Here is a 14,714-nt window from a genome sequence, read left to right as displayed (position 1 = left end):
GAGAATCCTACTCACTCCAAACCCTTGAGTCTGAGCTGGCTCTCACGCAGCCATGAGGAGGGTCATTGGATAGAGGCCTGTTTCCCACAGTGGCTCGGTGCAGCTCTACCGTCAACCCTTGGCCCAACAGAATGCACGTACCATACAGGCCATCCCAGGGCCACTCCGGGAATTCAGCTTTTATTTTTTATTTATTTATTTATTTTGGAATTCAGCTTTTAGTGGTAGCATCAGACTTGCCATATTTTAAACCTCTGCCTCGTTAGCTAACCCAGTGAAGGAAGGAGAGGTCGAGTCCTCTGTCTCGTGGCATTTAACAGGCTCTTACATTCATTACGAGGGAGGTGGTCTGAATTGGTGGAAAGAAGGAAAGCCTTGAGCCAATCACTGGGCAGGTAAGCCGGCCTTGCCGCTCACCTCATTTCTCCCACTTGGAGACAGGTGACAACTTGGACCAACAGAAAACTCTTTTGGAAAGCACTTTGATTACCCATTCCTTTTTGTGGTCCAGGGTGATGCAAAGAAATGTCAGTGACGACACTCCTTAGCTTCTAATTATTCTGCGGGGAAATCCTTCTATTCCGCTCCACCTCTTTCAAAAACTTTCATATTTTTATATTACCCGTGCATTTGCCTCCACCTCCCTCTATTTGTCCCTGCTGTACTGTCAACGTCGCAGCTGGCTATCTACTGTGATGGAATCTTGTTCGGTGTAATTATGTAAATATTTTCAGAAAGTCAGGGGCATATTTTCTAATTAATAGCATGCCTTTTTGTTCTCAAGTGATTAAGAGTCTATTCAGTGGGAAACATTTCAGTTCAATTATGGGTGATTTGTATTTCGCGTAAGGTTAGGTAACTAGTCCTGTGCTTCCCTTTTTTCCAGCTTCTATCTACTTCTTCTACTTTGCTCTCAACAGCCAGTTATATCTATCTCTGACGTAGGACTCCATTTCTGTACGCATTTACCTTAAATGTCCCAACTTTCTTGGGTTTGTATAATTCTTTTTTAGGAAATACATATACAAATATTTTTTAAAGTTAGAAATTGTGTTTCTCTTTTAAAAATTAACCTTGAACACTTTGCTCCCTCATTTGCGAGACCACCATTTAGATGCAAAACAATGTACCAAATCTTGTTGAAAATCTGTTTATTCCTAGAATGAATGTGGTGGTGATGCATAGGAATAGATTTCCAGAAGAGAAACACACACATCGGGAAACTCTACACCTGCGTAAGTTGCAGCCAGTACTTTTGTTTGTTTTATTTTTTGTATTGAAGGTCGATTTGCCAACATATAGCATAACACCCAGTGCTTATCCCATCAAGTGCCAGTACTTTTGAATAAATTCTCAATCGTAAATATCTACCTATATTTAGATTTTTTCTGTAGAACTTGATTTCTGCAGTTTGAAGAGCCCCGTGGCTTCCTCCTAGATGCCTATGCCCTGCAGTTTTGTTTTCTTAGCCTTACATCACCAGTGTACTTGGGATTTTTAAGTTTCAGGATTGGGACTTACTTTCTGGTGCCAGGAAAGCTGTAGCCTGGGCCTTCTTTCTGGCGGTCGGAACTGTCCCACCTCATCTGCTTTGATCGGAACACTCTCTTTAGAACGCTTTCTTTAAGAAACTTGGAGATGATCTTTTCCCTTTGAACATTACTGAATACTTTCTCTTCTGGAAGCCAGCTGATCTTATCACATCCACCGTGGCCCAGGGGAAGGGGAAAGTGTTCTGGAGACACAACAGCCCTCTTTGGGACAAAAAAAGGAATTGCTGTTTACCTAAAAGCCATGAATAAGACATCAGCCGAGCTAGAAAAACAACCCGGTGTCCTGCAGGTGCTGTGCTGTGGGATCAATTTAGCTAATAACGCAGTGCTGCTACCTAAGGGGCGCGCCTGGCTCTTCGTAGCAACTCACTGTCACCCTAAGAAAGGGAGCCTCCGCTGGCTTAGGAGAATTGTCTCATCTTTTCTTTGAAAAATAATAATATATTAGTAATGTGATTGTGGAAACGTAAATGTATTGATTGTGGGAGAACAGAATTGGAAGTAAGCTGAATTCCAAGCAAGATACACAAGAGAAGGATCCGTTTTGTCAGAGAACCTTAGTTTTGTAGGCTGAGACCTGGGGGGCTGAGAGCAAGATCACAGGACTAGTTAACGACTAGTTAGCCCCAGGGGGTCGCCAGCCTACTGCCAACTGGTCCTGAACCGTGTTCTTCCCACTACAGCACAATTAGAGACAAGGTAGGAGATGGATTCCTCGAAGGACTCTTATCCATTGCAAAGGACATTTATCCATCAGTGTATTTGACAATAAAATATCATAATTGTGACCTACTTCTGATTTCAGCCAAGGTCAATAAGCCAGATAAGTAGAAACACTCTATCAGTTGCTATTTAGAGCAATGATTATGCACATATGGCGGGGATGAAGGGTACAGTATAAGGAACATAGTCAATGGTATTACAATAGCGTCATACATATATATATATATAATGCTATTATAATTGATCCTTTATACTGCATGTAAATTGATATATATTGATATATATAGTTGATTGTGTATGTGATATATATAAATATTACATATATCCATTTACATGCAGTATAAAGGATCAGTTTTGGGATACTGTGTGGCTCAGCGGTTGAGTGTCTGCCTTTGGCTCAGGGCATGACCCCGGGGTCCTGGGATCGAGTCCCGCATCGGGCTCCCTGCGTGGAGCCTGCTTCTCCCTCTGCCTGTGTCTCTGCCTCTCTCTCTGTGTCTCTCATTAATAAATACATAAAATCTTAAAAAAAAAAAGGATCCATTTTAATATATCGCTTCCTTGGACCGTGCAATGGCTTAAAACATGGTTTGTTCTTTTTGGATTGTGTAAATATTTAGAGTAATACACTCAAGTTCCCCTGGAAGAAAGAAGTCTCCCCCTCACTCCCTATTCTACTCCCCTCACTCCACCAGTTCCCTTCCCTTTCCAAAAACACCCATGAAAGGATAAGAATCCCATTATACTTGAGTGGCTCTGATTCTAGAACGTCTTTTTACATACATTTGTATTTAAACTATACCTTTTTTGTTTATTTTTAAAAGGCTCACTTTTTAAGTGTGCACATTGAAAAATTAGTTTGCAAATTAAGAAGCAAAAGTTTGTATCTTCTGCTCTGGATGCCGACGTGTCGAATGAGGTCACCAGCATGTGCATATAGTCTTGGCCAAGGGTGGGGTTCTTTTTTTAATATTTATTTATTCATGAGACACACAGAGAGGCAGAGACCCAGGCAGAGGGAGAAGCAGGCTCCACGCAGGGAGCTGGATGTGGGACTCGATCCAGGGACTCCGGGGTCACGCCCTGGGCCAAGGACCAGCCCTAATCCACTGAGCCACCCCCCCACCCCACCCCCAGGGGACCCCCTTGGCCCAGGGTGTTAAGGCTGGCAGACAGCTGGTCCCACACCTCCCTACCCCTGCTCCTCCTGCCTCCCAGGGCTTGGCGGAGTGAGGAGCACCAGTCCTGGGGGTAGAGCCGGGAGGGGGGGCCTGGCTTCTTATTATCTGTGCTTTTGCCCCCAGTCTGGGGGCTGTTCTCACACCTTCTATCTTGCTCAGGCCTGCACTAGCACGGGGGTGGCTTACAGTGATGTCACCAGGTCCACCGCCAAGAAGGGCTCCTGCGGATAGGGCGGAATCCCGCTTTGTGAGACGGAGAAAGACCAGCAGCAGGTGCGCCCCTCACCTGGGTCAGCCTGGCCATGTCCCGCGCCCCCGACGGCATTGCCCGGGCGCTGTGCCCACGTCGGGGGGTCCCCGGGCCACAGGCCTGCGCGGCCCTGCTCCCGGCTGGGAGCGCCCCGGGCCCCCCCTGCCCTCGAGGGGAGCAGGGCCCCCCGTTTCTGCCCGCGGTCCCCGGAAGGCTGGGCCGGCTATTTCCGACGGGCTGGCTTCCTCTGGGCTGAAGAGCGGGCGAGCGCGGGGTTCTAGCTCGGGCCATTGTGACCCTCGCCAGGGGCGCGTTCCAGGCCCCCCCTGCACGCGCGGTCCGCGGGGCCCCTGCGCCCGGCTCCGCCTCCGATGCCCGGTGCGCCCTCCCCGCTGCCAAGGCGGGTCCCCCCGGGGCCAGCCGCCCGCCCCCCTTCCACGCTGGAACTTCCCCTCCTGGGCAAACCCGGGACCCCGAAGAGCTACGCGCAGCCTGAGGTTCTCCGTCACACCTTTGAGACCTTGTCCAGCCTCCACAGGCTGCTGCCCAGTCGGCTCGTGGACACCCTCCATTCCTACAAGACCGAGGAGGACAAGCAAGACTGTACGTGGGTGCAGCTGGGTGGGGCGGGGGAGGCTTCTTGGTAAGGGTGCACTTGATCTTGGTGCAAGCTGCCTCTTGTTTTAGCCAACAGCAGGAACCCACTCCTTTCTTTGAGAGACAGAGGGAGGGGGGGCGAGAGGGCATGCCCAAGCAGGTGGGGAAGGGCAGGGCGAGAGGGAGAGAATCTCAAGCAGACTCCCCGCTGTGCGCAAAGCCTTGATCTCACAACCTTGAGATCATGACCTGAGCTGAAACCAAGGGTGGGACACTCAACCCACCGAGCCACCGAGGCGCCCCAAGAACTGACTCTCTCCACGGCAGGCGTGCTCCATCCTTGAGACCCAGGGCCCCCCTGCATGCAGAATATGCCACACGGGCCCCGGGCTCTCCGATTGCACCCTACCATCACCCCTTCACATTGCTTTTCTCTCACTGGTCTTTGATGAACCCATAGATGTGTCACTCTTCTTTTGGCAAAGCTCACCTGTGGAAGGATGGGAAGTGGACTAAGTGCGATGTGACCACTAGATTTACAGGCGGAGATTTGATTTTGACACGAGTGAGGGAACTTCCAAGCGGAAGGTCAGGCTCTGAAGTTTCTTCCTTTGCTCTATTTCCTGCTGCTTCTGCCTCCCTTTGTAACGCCCTGGAGAGAAGCCAGATACATCCCCTGAAGATTATAAATGACCTCCCTTTTCTGGGGTTTGGAGAGGCCTGCCACTCCCGGAATTCCTCAGGGCTGGTGATAACTACACTGATTCGCCGAACTGGGAGGAGCCTGCGTCCTAAAGTGTTCGAGCTTCAGTGAAGGACAAAGGTGGCTGGTAACCTATTGTGCCCGTGAACTTAAAAGCAAAGTAGCAGCTGCCACAGTGATTAAGACACAAGTCCGAGGGAAGAAGGCTGGATGGCAGATTTGTCCATTTGGATTGCGGGTAGTCCCCGGCGCCTGAATGCACAGTGTTATGAATTGACCCCATCATCCAGGTCATACTAACGGTTATGTAAAAATAATCAAGGAAAACATAAGGAACGAACTACTAGAAGAGATAAATGTCATAGACAGGCAATTCACAAGATGAAATACAAATTATCAATAGGCGGGAAAGATGTTCCAACACTCTGGTAATCAAGGAAGTAAAAGGTAAATCAAGGCGATATTTTTTAGGGCATCATACTGGTCACATTTTGAAAGATCAATAATGATGGACATGTGGGGGAAATTAGTGCCCTCACGATCATTGTTAGCATGCCATTGATGCAGGCTTTTTCGAAGACGATATGAAAGTCTTTGTAAAAATTTAAAATGTACGTTACTGGCTTAATAAATGAGTTGAGCTTGGCAAAGAGGAAGTAGAAAATAGTATTCTGTTTTCCTCACAGCATTCCCCTTTGGCCCATTCTGTGGTTCTTGGCTCATCACCTTTGAGTAAAATCATGAGCAGATCTCATAGCTCTCCTGGTCTTACTCAGATAACAAAAAGCCCACCCTAATGTCCAAATCCCAAACGCTCATCCAGAGTAAAACCTCTGTGCTCCCCACCGCTCCGGCCTGACGGAGACTCGGACCGGGAGGATGCCTGGTGGCGCGGGAGGTTTCCTGGCATCCCTCCATCCCCGCTCATGGGCTGCTGTTGGCTTGACAAGCGTGAGGGTAGGAAGAACTGAAACGATTTCCTTGACAGTGAAATATCAGGTTGTCACCTGTCATCCGTGCCTGCCTCTAGGGGTGGCAGCTTTCCAAAGCTGGCCTCTTCTTTCCCGGGGAATTGGTGGGTTCCCCTGCTGGAGGTGTCTCAGTCACTCACCCCCTGCTGATATGTCTCCTCCTCCACCCCCACCCCTACCCCAGCTTCTGTCGGCTGCGCCCCCGATGTATTTCAGTGAAGATTGCTTCACCGGTGGACGGAAGCCCTCCTGACATCCTACTCAAGATGACTCAAGGCTAACCCCTTTCCAGGGGATCAGCACAGAGCTTATAGAAAACCTGGCCCCCTGTCCTTCATACCTTCACCCACTTGGCAAAAGCACAACTGGCTCTCAGCACTGACCTTTGCCTCTGTGGCCACAGGCAGCTGTGGTCCTAGCCACTTATCTTGTGCTTCCTGAGCTGTGTCCCCAAAAATGATATGTTGAAGTCTTAACCTCCCAGTATCCCAGGATGTGGATTTCTTTGGAAATAGGGTCTTGAGAGACATGCGGATGTGATTAAGGTAAGGTCAGACTGGAGCGCGGTGCCTTCCTAATCCGACATGACTGGTCCTTGTAAGAGGGGGACGGTGGCCACATGCCAGCAGAGGGAACGATTGCACTGATGCAGCTCTAAGTCAGGATAACACCAGGGATTGCCGGCAGGTACTAAAACCTAGGAAGAGGCGATGAAGAATTCTCTCCTGGAGGTTTCAAAGGGAACATGGGCCTGATGACACCTTGGCTTTGGAGTTCCAGCCTCTAGAACTGGGAGAGAATACGTTTGTTGTTGTTGTTGTTGTTGTTGTTTTTATTATAAGCCACCCAGATTGTGACACTTTGGTATGGCAGTCGAGGAAAGGAATAAATACATCGGGTGTTAGGGGACACAGCCCAGCTCCCCCGGGTAGTTCTTTTATTTATTTGTTTGTTCGTTTATCATTTTTTAAAAATTTAAATTCAAGTTAGGGCAGCCTGGGTGGCTCAGTGGTTTAGCGCCGCATTTGGCCCATGGCGTGATCCTGGAGACCCTAGATCGAGTCCCACATCGGGCTCCCTGCATGGAGCCTGCTTCTCCCTCTGCCTGTGTCTCTGCCTCCGTCTCTCTCTCTCTCTCTCAATCTCTGTGTCTCTGATGAATAAATAAAATCTTTAAAAAATAATAAATTCAAATTAGTTGACATACAGGGTTGTATGGGTTTCAGGAGCAGAATTTAGTGATTCGTCACTTACATATAACACCCAGTGCTCATCCCAACAAGTGCCCTCTTAATGCCCATCACCCAATTACCCCATCCCCCCACTCTCCTCCCATCCAACAACCCTCAGTTTGTTCTCTTAAGTATAGAATCTCTTATGCTTTACCTCCCTATTTTTTAAAAGATTTTATTTATTTATTTTATAGAGATTGAGAGTGAACAAGTGAGCAGGGGGTAGAAGGGGAGGGACAAGGACAAGTAGACTCTGCACTGAGCAGGGAGCCCGTCACAAGGCTGGATTCCAGGACCCTGAGATCATGACCTGAGCTGAAATCAAGTCAGGCACTCAACTGACTGAGCCACCCAGGCGCCCCTCCCACTCTGTTTTTATCTTATTTTTCCTTCCCTTCCCCTGTGTTCATCTGTTTTGTTTCTTAAATTCCACATATAAGTGAAATCATGTGGTGTCTGTCTTTCTCTGACCCACTTATTTTGCTTAGCATAATGCCCTCTAGCCATCCACGTTGTTGCAAATGGCAAGACTTCATTCTTTTTCCATATATATATATACCCACACCACAGCTTCTTTATCAGTGTTGATAGTGCTGCTGTAAACATTAGGGTGCATGTGCTCCTTCAAATCAGCATTTTTGTATCCTTTGGGCAAGTTACAATTGCTGGGTCTTAGGGTAGCTCTATTTTTAACCTCTTGAGGAACCCTTGTACTGTTTTCCACAGTGGCTGCACCAGTTTGCATCCCCAACAACAGTGTTAGAGGGTTCCCCTTTCCAAACATCCCCACCAATATCTGGTGTTTCCTGAGTTGTTAATTTAAGCCATTCTGACTGGTGTGAGATGGTATCTCAATGTGGTTTTGATTTGTATTTCCCTGGTGACAAGTGATGTGGAGCATTTTTCCCGTGTAGGTCTTCTTGGCCATGTTGGCCATGTGTAGGTCTTCTTTGGAGAAATGTCTGTTTGTGTCTTCTGCCCATTTCTTGGCTGGATTTTTTGGGGTTTTTGGGGGTTGTTGGTTTTGATACATTCATTGTAGATTCTGATTACTAGCCTTGATCTGCTATGTCATTTGCAAATATCTCCTCCCATTCTGTAACTGCCTTTTAGTTTTATTGATTGTTTCCTTCACTGTGTAAAAGCTCTCCATCTTGATGAAGTCCCAGTAGTTTATTTTTGCCTTTGTTTTCCTTGCCTTTGGAGACGTGTCTAAAGAAGTTGCTGCGGCCAAGGTCAAAGAGGTTACTGCCTGTGTTCTCCTCTAGGATTTCGCTGGGTTCCTATCTCACATTTAGGTCTTTTACCATTCTGAATTTATTTTTGTGTCTGGTGTAAGAAAGTGGTCCAGTTCATTCTTTTGCATGTTGCTGTCCAGTTTCCCAACACCATTTGTTGAAGAGACTTTTTCTATTGGATATTCTTTCCTGTTTTGTTGAAGGTTAGTTGACCATAAAGTCATGGGTCCCGGGTAGTTCTATTAAAGTACCTTCAGTCGCCAGCGGGAGGAGAGATTCTACATTACACAGGATTATAACTCAGTCTGAAGAAATCTCACCATGCCTTAAAGAACCTTTAGCTTTTTCTTAAATAGATAGGTATGTTGCATGTAGATGGTTAACTATCACCTACTGGATTTTTCTCAGACTGTATGGCCTTAGGACAAAACCGAAACAACAGGAATAACTCACATTTTGACGTTCCCATTATCTACGCATGACTTTCAGTTTAGCAATCCCACTTCTAGTTAGTGTCCTCGAGAAATTCTCACACCTGTGCACTCAGATGCAGAAAGGAGTGTGTGCACTGAACCATTGTTTATGACGGTGACAAACTGTAAAGAGCCTCTTGCCATTCAACAGCAGAATGACTAAATAAACAGATACACCCATATTGCGAAATACTATAAAAAAGGAAGGTGATGTTCAAATATTTACAAAACGCACTTTAGAATATTAATAAATAAGCAAAATAAGAAACAAAATTCTAAACAAAATAAGAAACACTGATTCAATTTATACCCCAAAAGCCCCCAAACCTATACACCTGTACATACAAACATGTATGTACCTGCAGAGGGAAGAGTTCTGGAAGGAGACACGTCGCATTCAGGCCGGCAGCTACCTCTGGAGAAAGAGGAATGAAGACTTTCCCTTTGACTATGGGCACTACTTTTCCATTGTCTGGTTTTATTTATTCCAATGGAAATCTTCTCATGTATCTTTGTAATTAAAACACAGTTTTACCACTGAAAATGCATCCAGTGTTCATGTGAGGTTGGAGAAGCGGGTTGATTTACCATCAACCGGTGGTATTCCGATGATATATTGATGTCAGTCTTGTTGCCTTAGCATCCAATGTAGACACTAATAGGTATCGATGCACCTTCAGCCACTGGTGGTGTTCCTGCCAGGGAAAAGCGCTGCTCGAGATCACTGAGGTCCCTTTGTCTCAGAGGTGCTGGGCCGTAGGGATTCTTGGCCGTGGTTGGAAGGCCGTTGAAAGTGCATGATCTAGACGAGGTGAATGGCATTGGGAGGAAGAAATGTTTCCTCAGAGTCCCATGTGTGCGCCTTGGAAGACCTGGGCCTAGAGCAGAATCCGGTCACTGAGGGGTCACTGAGGGGACATTAGCTTCTGCGACCCTGAATTCTTCACTAAAAGGCTGTTTCGTTTCCAGAACGCCATTTTCAGTGATGGCCCTGAAGGTGCATCTGGAAGAGGTGACCCTGTTTCTCACCCGATCATCCGTCAGATTACGGATTCAATAATGGATTCCAGGGTCTCACTGCTATATGTCTAAAGCCTTCTATCTGGTAGAAATTTCACCTGACCTTAAAAATAAGTTTTATTTCTCCTCGTGCCCCCCATCTGCACCTGCAGGGAAGCTTGGCCTGCAGTAGACTATATTTGTTACCCAGGGCCATCAGAAAAAGAAAGAAAAAAAGAGCTGAAGATTTAGAGTTAGAAACCACAGGGTGGTTTTTTTTTCTTGAATTTTAAATAATAGGATGTTAAATCATGCGAACAACATAAAATGAGAAATGAGGATCCATTATACCATATGCATTTAGATCTACCGTACTCAGATAACTGCCCCCCAAACATCGCAAGCCTCTGGGAGAGGCCACCTTCCTCCTCCCAGCCCCGGTCCCAGCACAGTGGTGTAAGGAGCTATCCTGAGATGGCTTTAGTATTGGTTTTGTGACGTTTAATACATTCTCCAAACCAGTTCTTTCAATGACTGGCACCAAACCAAAAAAGTAGAAAATGGGAGGAAGTTTAAAGCTTTGGTATGTTGTTTTTCATGCTTAAGAAGATACCTCTCTTGGTTAATTCATGGCTTCCCTGCCCCTGTTCCCCAGGTACATTTGGGAGGTTGCTTAATTGGATGCAGAGAGAAGCAGGGCAGACAGGAAGAGTGATTTCCACGGAGTAAGGGGACTCAGGGGAGAGACCAGTGGGGGCAACTCTAGAAGCAGTGTGTGTGTACGGTTCACACGCCGGCCGGCCACTGATGGCCACCAAATCCATGACTTCCCATGTGCACATTAAAGAAGACCATTAGATGGTGCAAAAGCAACAAATCATTTTAAAATTTGAAGTTGTCAGTTACCTATTTTTACTGCCTCTGGTAAACACACACACACACACACAAACACACACACACACACACACACACACACTGGCTTGTGAACTTGGCTCAGGTACTTGTGTACTTGATCTATGCTGATTTGTAACGTGATTACTAATTCATCCGCCAATTCTTCTGTCCATCCATCCACCCATCTAACATGTATTGCATTCTATACATTAAAATATGAAATACAGGATCACCTGGGTGGCTCAGTTGGTTAAGCGTTGACCTTTGGCTCAGGTCATGATCCCAGGGTCCCAGGATCGAATCCTACATCTGGCTCAGTAGAGAGCCTGCCTCTCCCTCTGCAGACTCATGCTCTCTCTCTTTCACTTATTCTCTCTCTCTCTAATAAATAAAATCTTAAAAAAAATAAAAATAAGAAATACAAAAACCATCCAAGCAGCCCACAGTCCAAAATTTAGGTAAATTTTAGGTAATTTTAGGTAAAATTTCACTTATGAATTTATAATCAATATTATTATACTTCCAATAATTTCTTTTTTAAAAAAGTTTTATTTAAGTCATCTAATCGCTACACCCAACATGGGGCTCAGACTTACAACCCTGAGATCAAGAGTCACATGCTCTTCTTCTGACTGAGTCACCCAGGAGCCCCTACTTCTAATAATTTATTGAGGGATCCCTGTAGTTTTTGTGCTTTCTTTCGAAACTGGGAACTTGCTTTTATTTTCAAAGGAAGCCATCAGTAAGACCTAGTTAAATATTCAAAGTGAATTCTGAGTTTTTATCTCATTTTGGTGCCCAGTACTAAATCCTGGAGAATATGAGAATTTGTGGTATTTTTAAAATGTTCTTCTCTCTTTCTGGTTTATCCCTGTTTGCTTACAGAAAGGATTTGAGGCAGTTTACAATACCAAAATATGTGTATACAAGACAATAAAGAACAATTCATTCAAGATGAAAAAAAATATTTTTAGCTGGATGTCATCAAATACTGAATTGGGTTAATTAATTCAGTTTAATATTGACTTTGCAATTCTGACAATCAAAGCAAACCATATGCTACCCCTATCATGCCAGTGCCTGTGAGAGCTTCTGGGGGCCCAGCTGTGGGATCCTGAGCTAATACACTGCTTCTAAGAGCAGTACGAGGAAGCTGGCTGCGCCAGGCCTGAGACCCCTGGGCAGCAGCCCCAGATTCCAGCCCTGGTCACTTGGAAGGATTTTCAGGCCTCTAAGGATCAATCTATTAGTCATTACATCATCTAGTGAGATAGCCGAGCTATGGCCTCTTGGGTCACTTTTTGGTTCTTTGTGGTCCGTGCCAATTAGCCTGCGTGGGAGGGACCATCAGTGTTTCAGTCTGAGAAACAAGGGAGGCTGGATGGGTTCTGATCTAAGTTCTACGCAGGGTCCCCCTGAATCACTGGGGCTCAGCCCTCATCCTGTATTAGGTCAATGACCGTGCTCTTAGTTTCTACTGCTCCCAGATGGATTTCAGAGCCATGCGTAGTGTAGCCTGCACACTGGCTTTTGGTTCTCAAACCGTTACCAGCTGGCAGAGAGAGAAGCTTACACTTCAGTGTAAATCAGCTACGTCACCAAATCCACCATGTAGTTCTACTGACTCCCTTTCTTTCCCTCCCTCCTTCCCTCTCTTCCTTCCGTCTGGTACCAGGACTATTTTGATGGAGGAAGCAGTCTATTGAATTACATTCTGGCACAAGCTCTCTGTGCCGTTGAGATGAGCGATTTGGTCAGAGGCCAAATGAGGCCCATGTGAAGCAGTGGATGTGATGTCAATGCAGAGTCTGGTTAATATCTCTGAAGATAAAAGTAATTGTAGAGCAAATCGCCATTAATTTGAGAATCAGGCACAAATTGCTTAAATAGCTTTCAGTATTTATGGCGGCGGCAGCACATTGGTTGTTTGTTCATTCACTCATTCATTTGCTGTGCGTCTGTTAGGTGTCCAGGACCAGGCTAGGGCCTAAGTGTTGCTCGGCAATATTTTTGTGGTGAAGGAATCATAGAGCTCAATAGCAATTACGAGGCAGCATAGATATTCTTTCTCAAATCAGGGCCATGTGACTCTTGCTATGCAAAGATGGAAAGGCACACCAAATCGCACGAATGTTTATTCCCTTACCAGGTCAGAATCCTGAATTCTCTGGCTTAGAAAGGCTCTTAGCAAGACATCAACTTCCAAAAGAGATTAATGCGACCCCAAAGCCAAGTAGCATACCCCTGTGGAGAAGAAAATCCATCAACAATGCAAATCGTGGGTGGAAGAAATGCCATTTATGGAAAAAAAAAATGGAGGAGCCTCCAATGTCAACCATAGTTGTCAGGTATGTGTCTAATTTTTGTCTGCCACCAACATATTGAGAAATATACAGGGTGTCCAGACACCCTCTTTTTACGCCTTAGCTAAAAAAATGACTTCGTGTCCTTTTTGAGGTATATGGTAAGCATGAAGACAAGTCTTGCTATATATAAGAGCACATAAGCCCCATCTTCACACACCCAGGTGTCAGGAGGAGCCCTCAGTGAGAGAAAACTCAGGGAGACAGGGGCAGGTGTGAGCAGAGATCTAACAAGGCTGGAATGGGATTCTTGGAGGGACCCACTCATGGAGCTGTGGCACTTTCATGCTGCATGAGTCAGGAAGCACCAGCTCACCCCAGCACGACCTGGGGCCTAGGACAGAGTAGCATAAATAATAGAAACTTGGCTTTATGTGTAGTCGACTGATAGAAATGGGAGCCGTTTCATGGTCTTGGAAAGAGGGGTGATGCAATCAGATCTGAAACCTCCCTGGCCCGTAGGGGAGCAAGAGTGGAAGCAGAAGAGGAATGGTGGGCCTCAGACCAGGTGGTAACAGTGGGATCATGGAATTGCTTGGGTTCTGACACTAAAAATTATAAGCTTTGGGAGCAGCTGGGTGGCTCAGTTGGTTAAGCATCTGGCTACTGATTTTGACTGGAGTCATGATCTCGGGGTCCTGAGATCAAGCCCCGTATTGGGCTGTGCACTGCACTGGCTGTGGAACCTGCTTAGGATTCTCTCTCTCTCTCTTTCTCTCTGTCCCTCCCCCTTCATGTGCACATGCTCCCTCTTAAACAAACAAAACCCCCAACAAGTTACAAGCTTCAGTTCCTTGGCAAATTATCTCTGCTGGTCTGCTTCTTTCCCTAATTATGCCAGACAGATGATGTTTCCATATTTGTTTCTTTAGTATCCCTGCATGTGTTGCTGTACCTTATCTAATAAAGAATTTCTACTTAGCACTTACGAGGTAACAGACACAGGGAGAGATTTCCAGCTCATGACTTTGCCTGTACTGGAAACTCCCACTGGGGTCATTGTTCTATGGAAATAATTTCCTTGTTTACTTGCCCCCACCCCCACCCCCTGTATCCTCAGTGGCATACCTTGGCAATTTGGCTTAAAATCCATATTCAAAGAAGCCAAAGATACGTTATAAAATAATTCGCACTGTGGTATTTTCTTCTTGGACAATGCAAGGCATGACATTTGTACCCAGATTACGGGTATAAATTATTTTAAGTGATGATTCCTGATTACTTGAGTTAAGATTATTTGACCACACTTTGGAGGGCTATAAAAAAACAAAAGAAGAAAAAGCAATTTCACAATCATGGAAAGTGTATACACCTCAGTTTCAGGCCATAAATGTCTTGACATGAACTAACATATTTTAATTTACAACCTACTTTGTTTGGCTTCCGAAAAGATAGCCAGAGATTGTTAAAACATAAAACATGACATATTTATTCACATTTTCTTCCACAAACATTCATTTGGTATCCTTTAGAGCTAAGACTGGTAAAAGCAGGCGTCCTTTACTTGTTCTTACTGTCAGGGGAAAATAATTCAGTA

The 14,714-nt window shown here is 45.7% G+C and overlaps 1 protein-coding gene across 1 annotated transcript in view; it reads left to right on the top strand.

Annotated features, from left to right (window-relative positions):
* Nucleotides 1-4,078: 4,078 nt before the first annotated feature.
* The window catches only part of LOC129508227 (testis expressed protein 56-like), a 16,927-nt gene continuing 6,291 nt past the window's right edge, over nucleotides 4,079-14,714 (top strand). The window contains exons 1-2 of the mRNA XM_055323241.1: nucleotides 4,079-4,310; nucleotides 12,964-13,162. Of these exons, the coding sequence (XP_055179216.1) occupies nucleotides 4,079-4,310; nucleotides 12,964-13,162 (431 nt within the window). The remainder of the gene's footprint in view (nucleotides 4,311-12,963; nucleotides 13,163-14,714) is intronic.

Source organism: Nyctereutes procyonoides, unplaced genomic scaffold (genome assembly GCF_905146905.1).
Source record: "Nyctereutes procyonoides isolate TBG_1078 unplaced genomic scaffold, NYPRO_anot_genome, whole genome shotgun sequence".
Lineage (NCBI taxonomy): Eukaryota > Metazoa > Chordata > Mammalia > Carnivora > Canidae > Nyctereutes > Nyctereutes procyonoides.
This window is presented reverse-complemented; position numbering and strand designations above follow the sequence as displayed.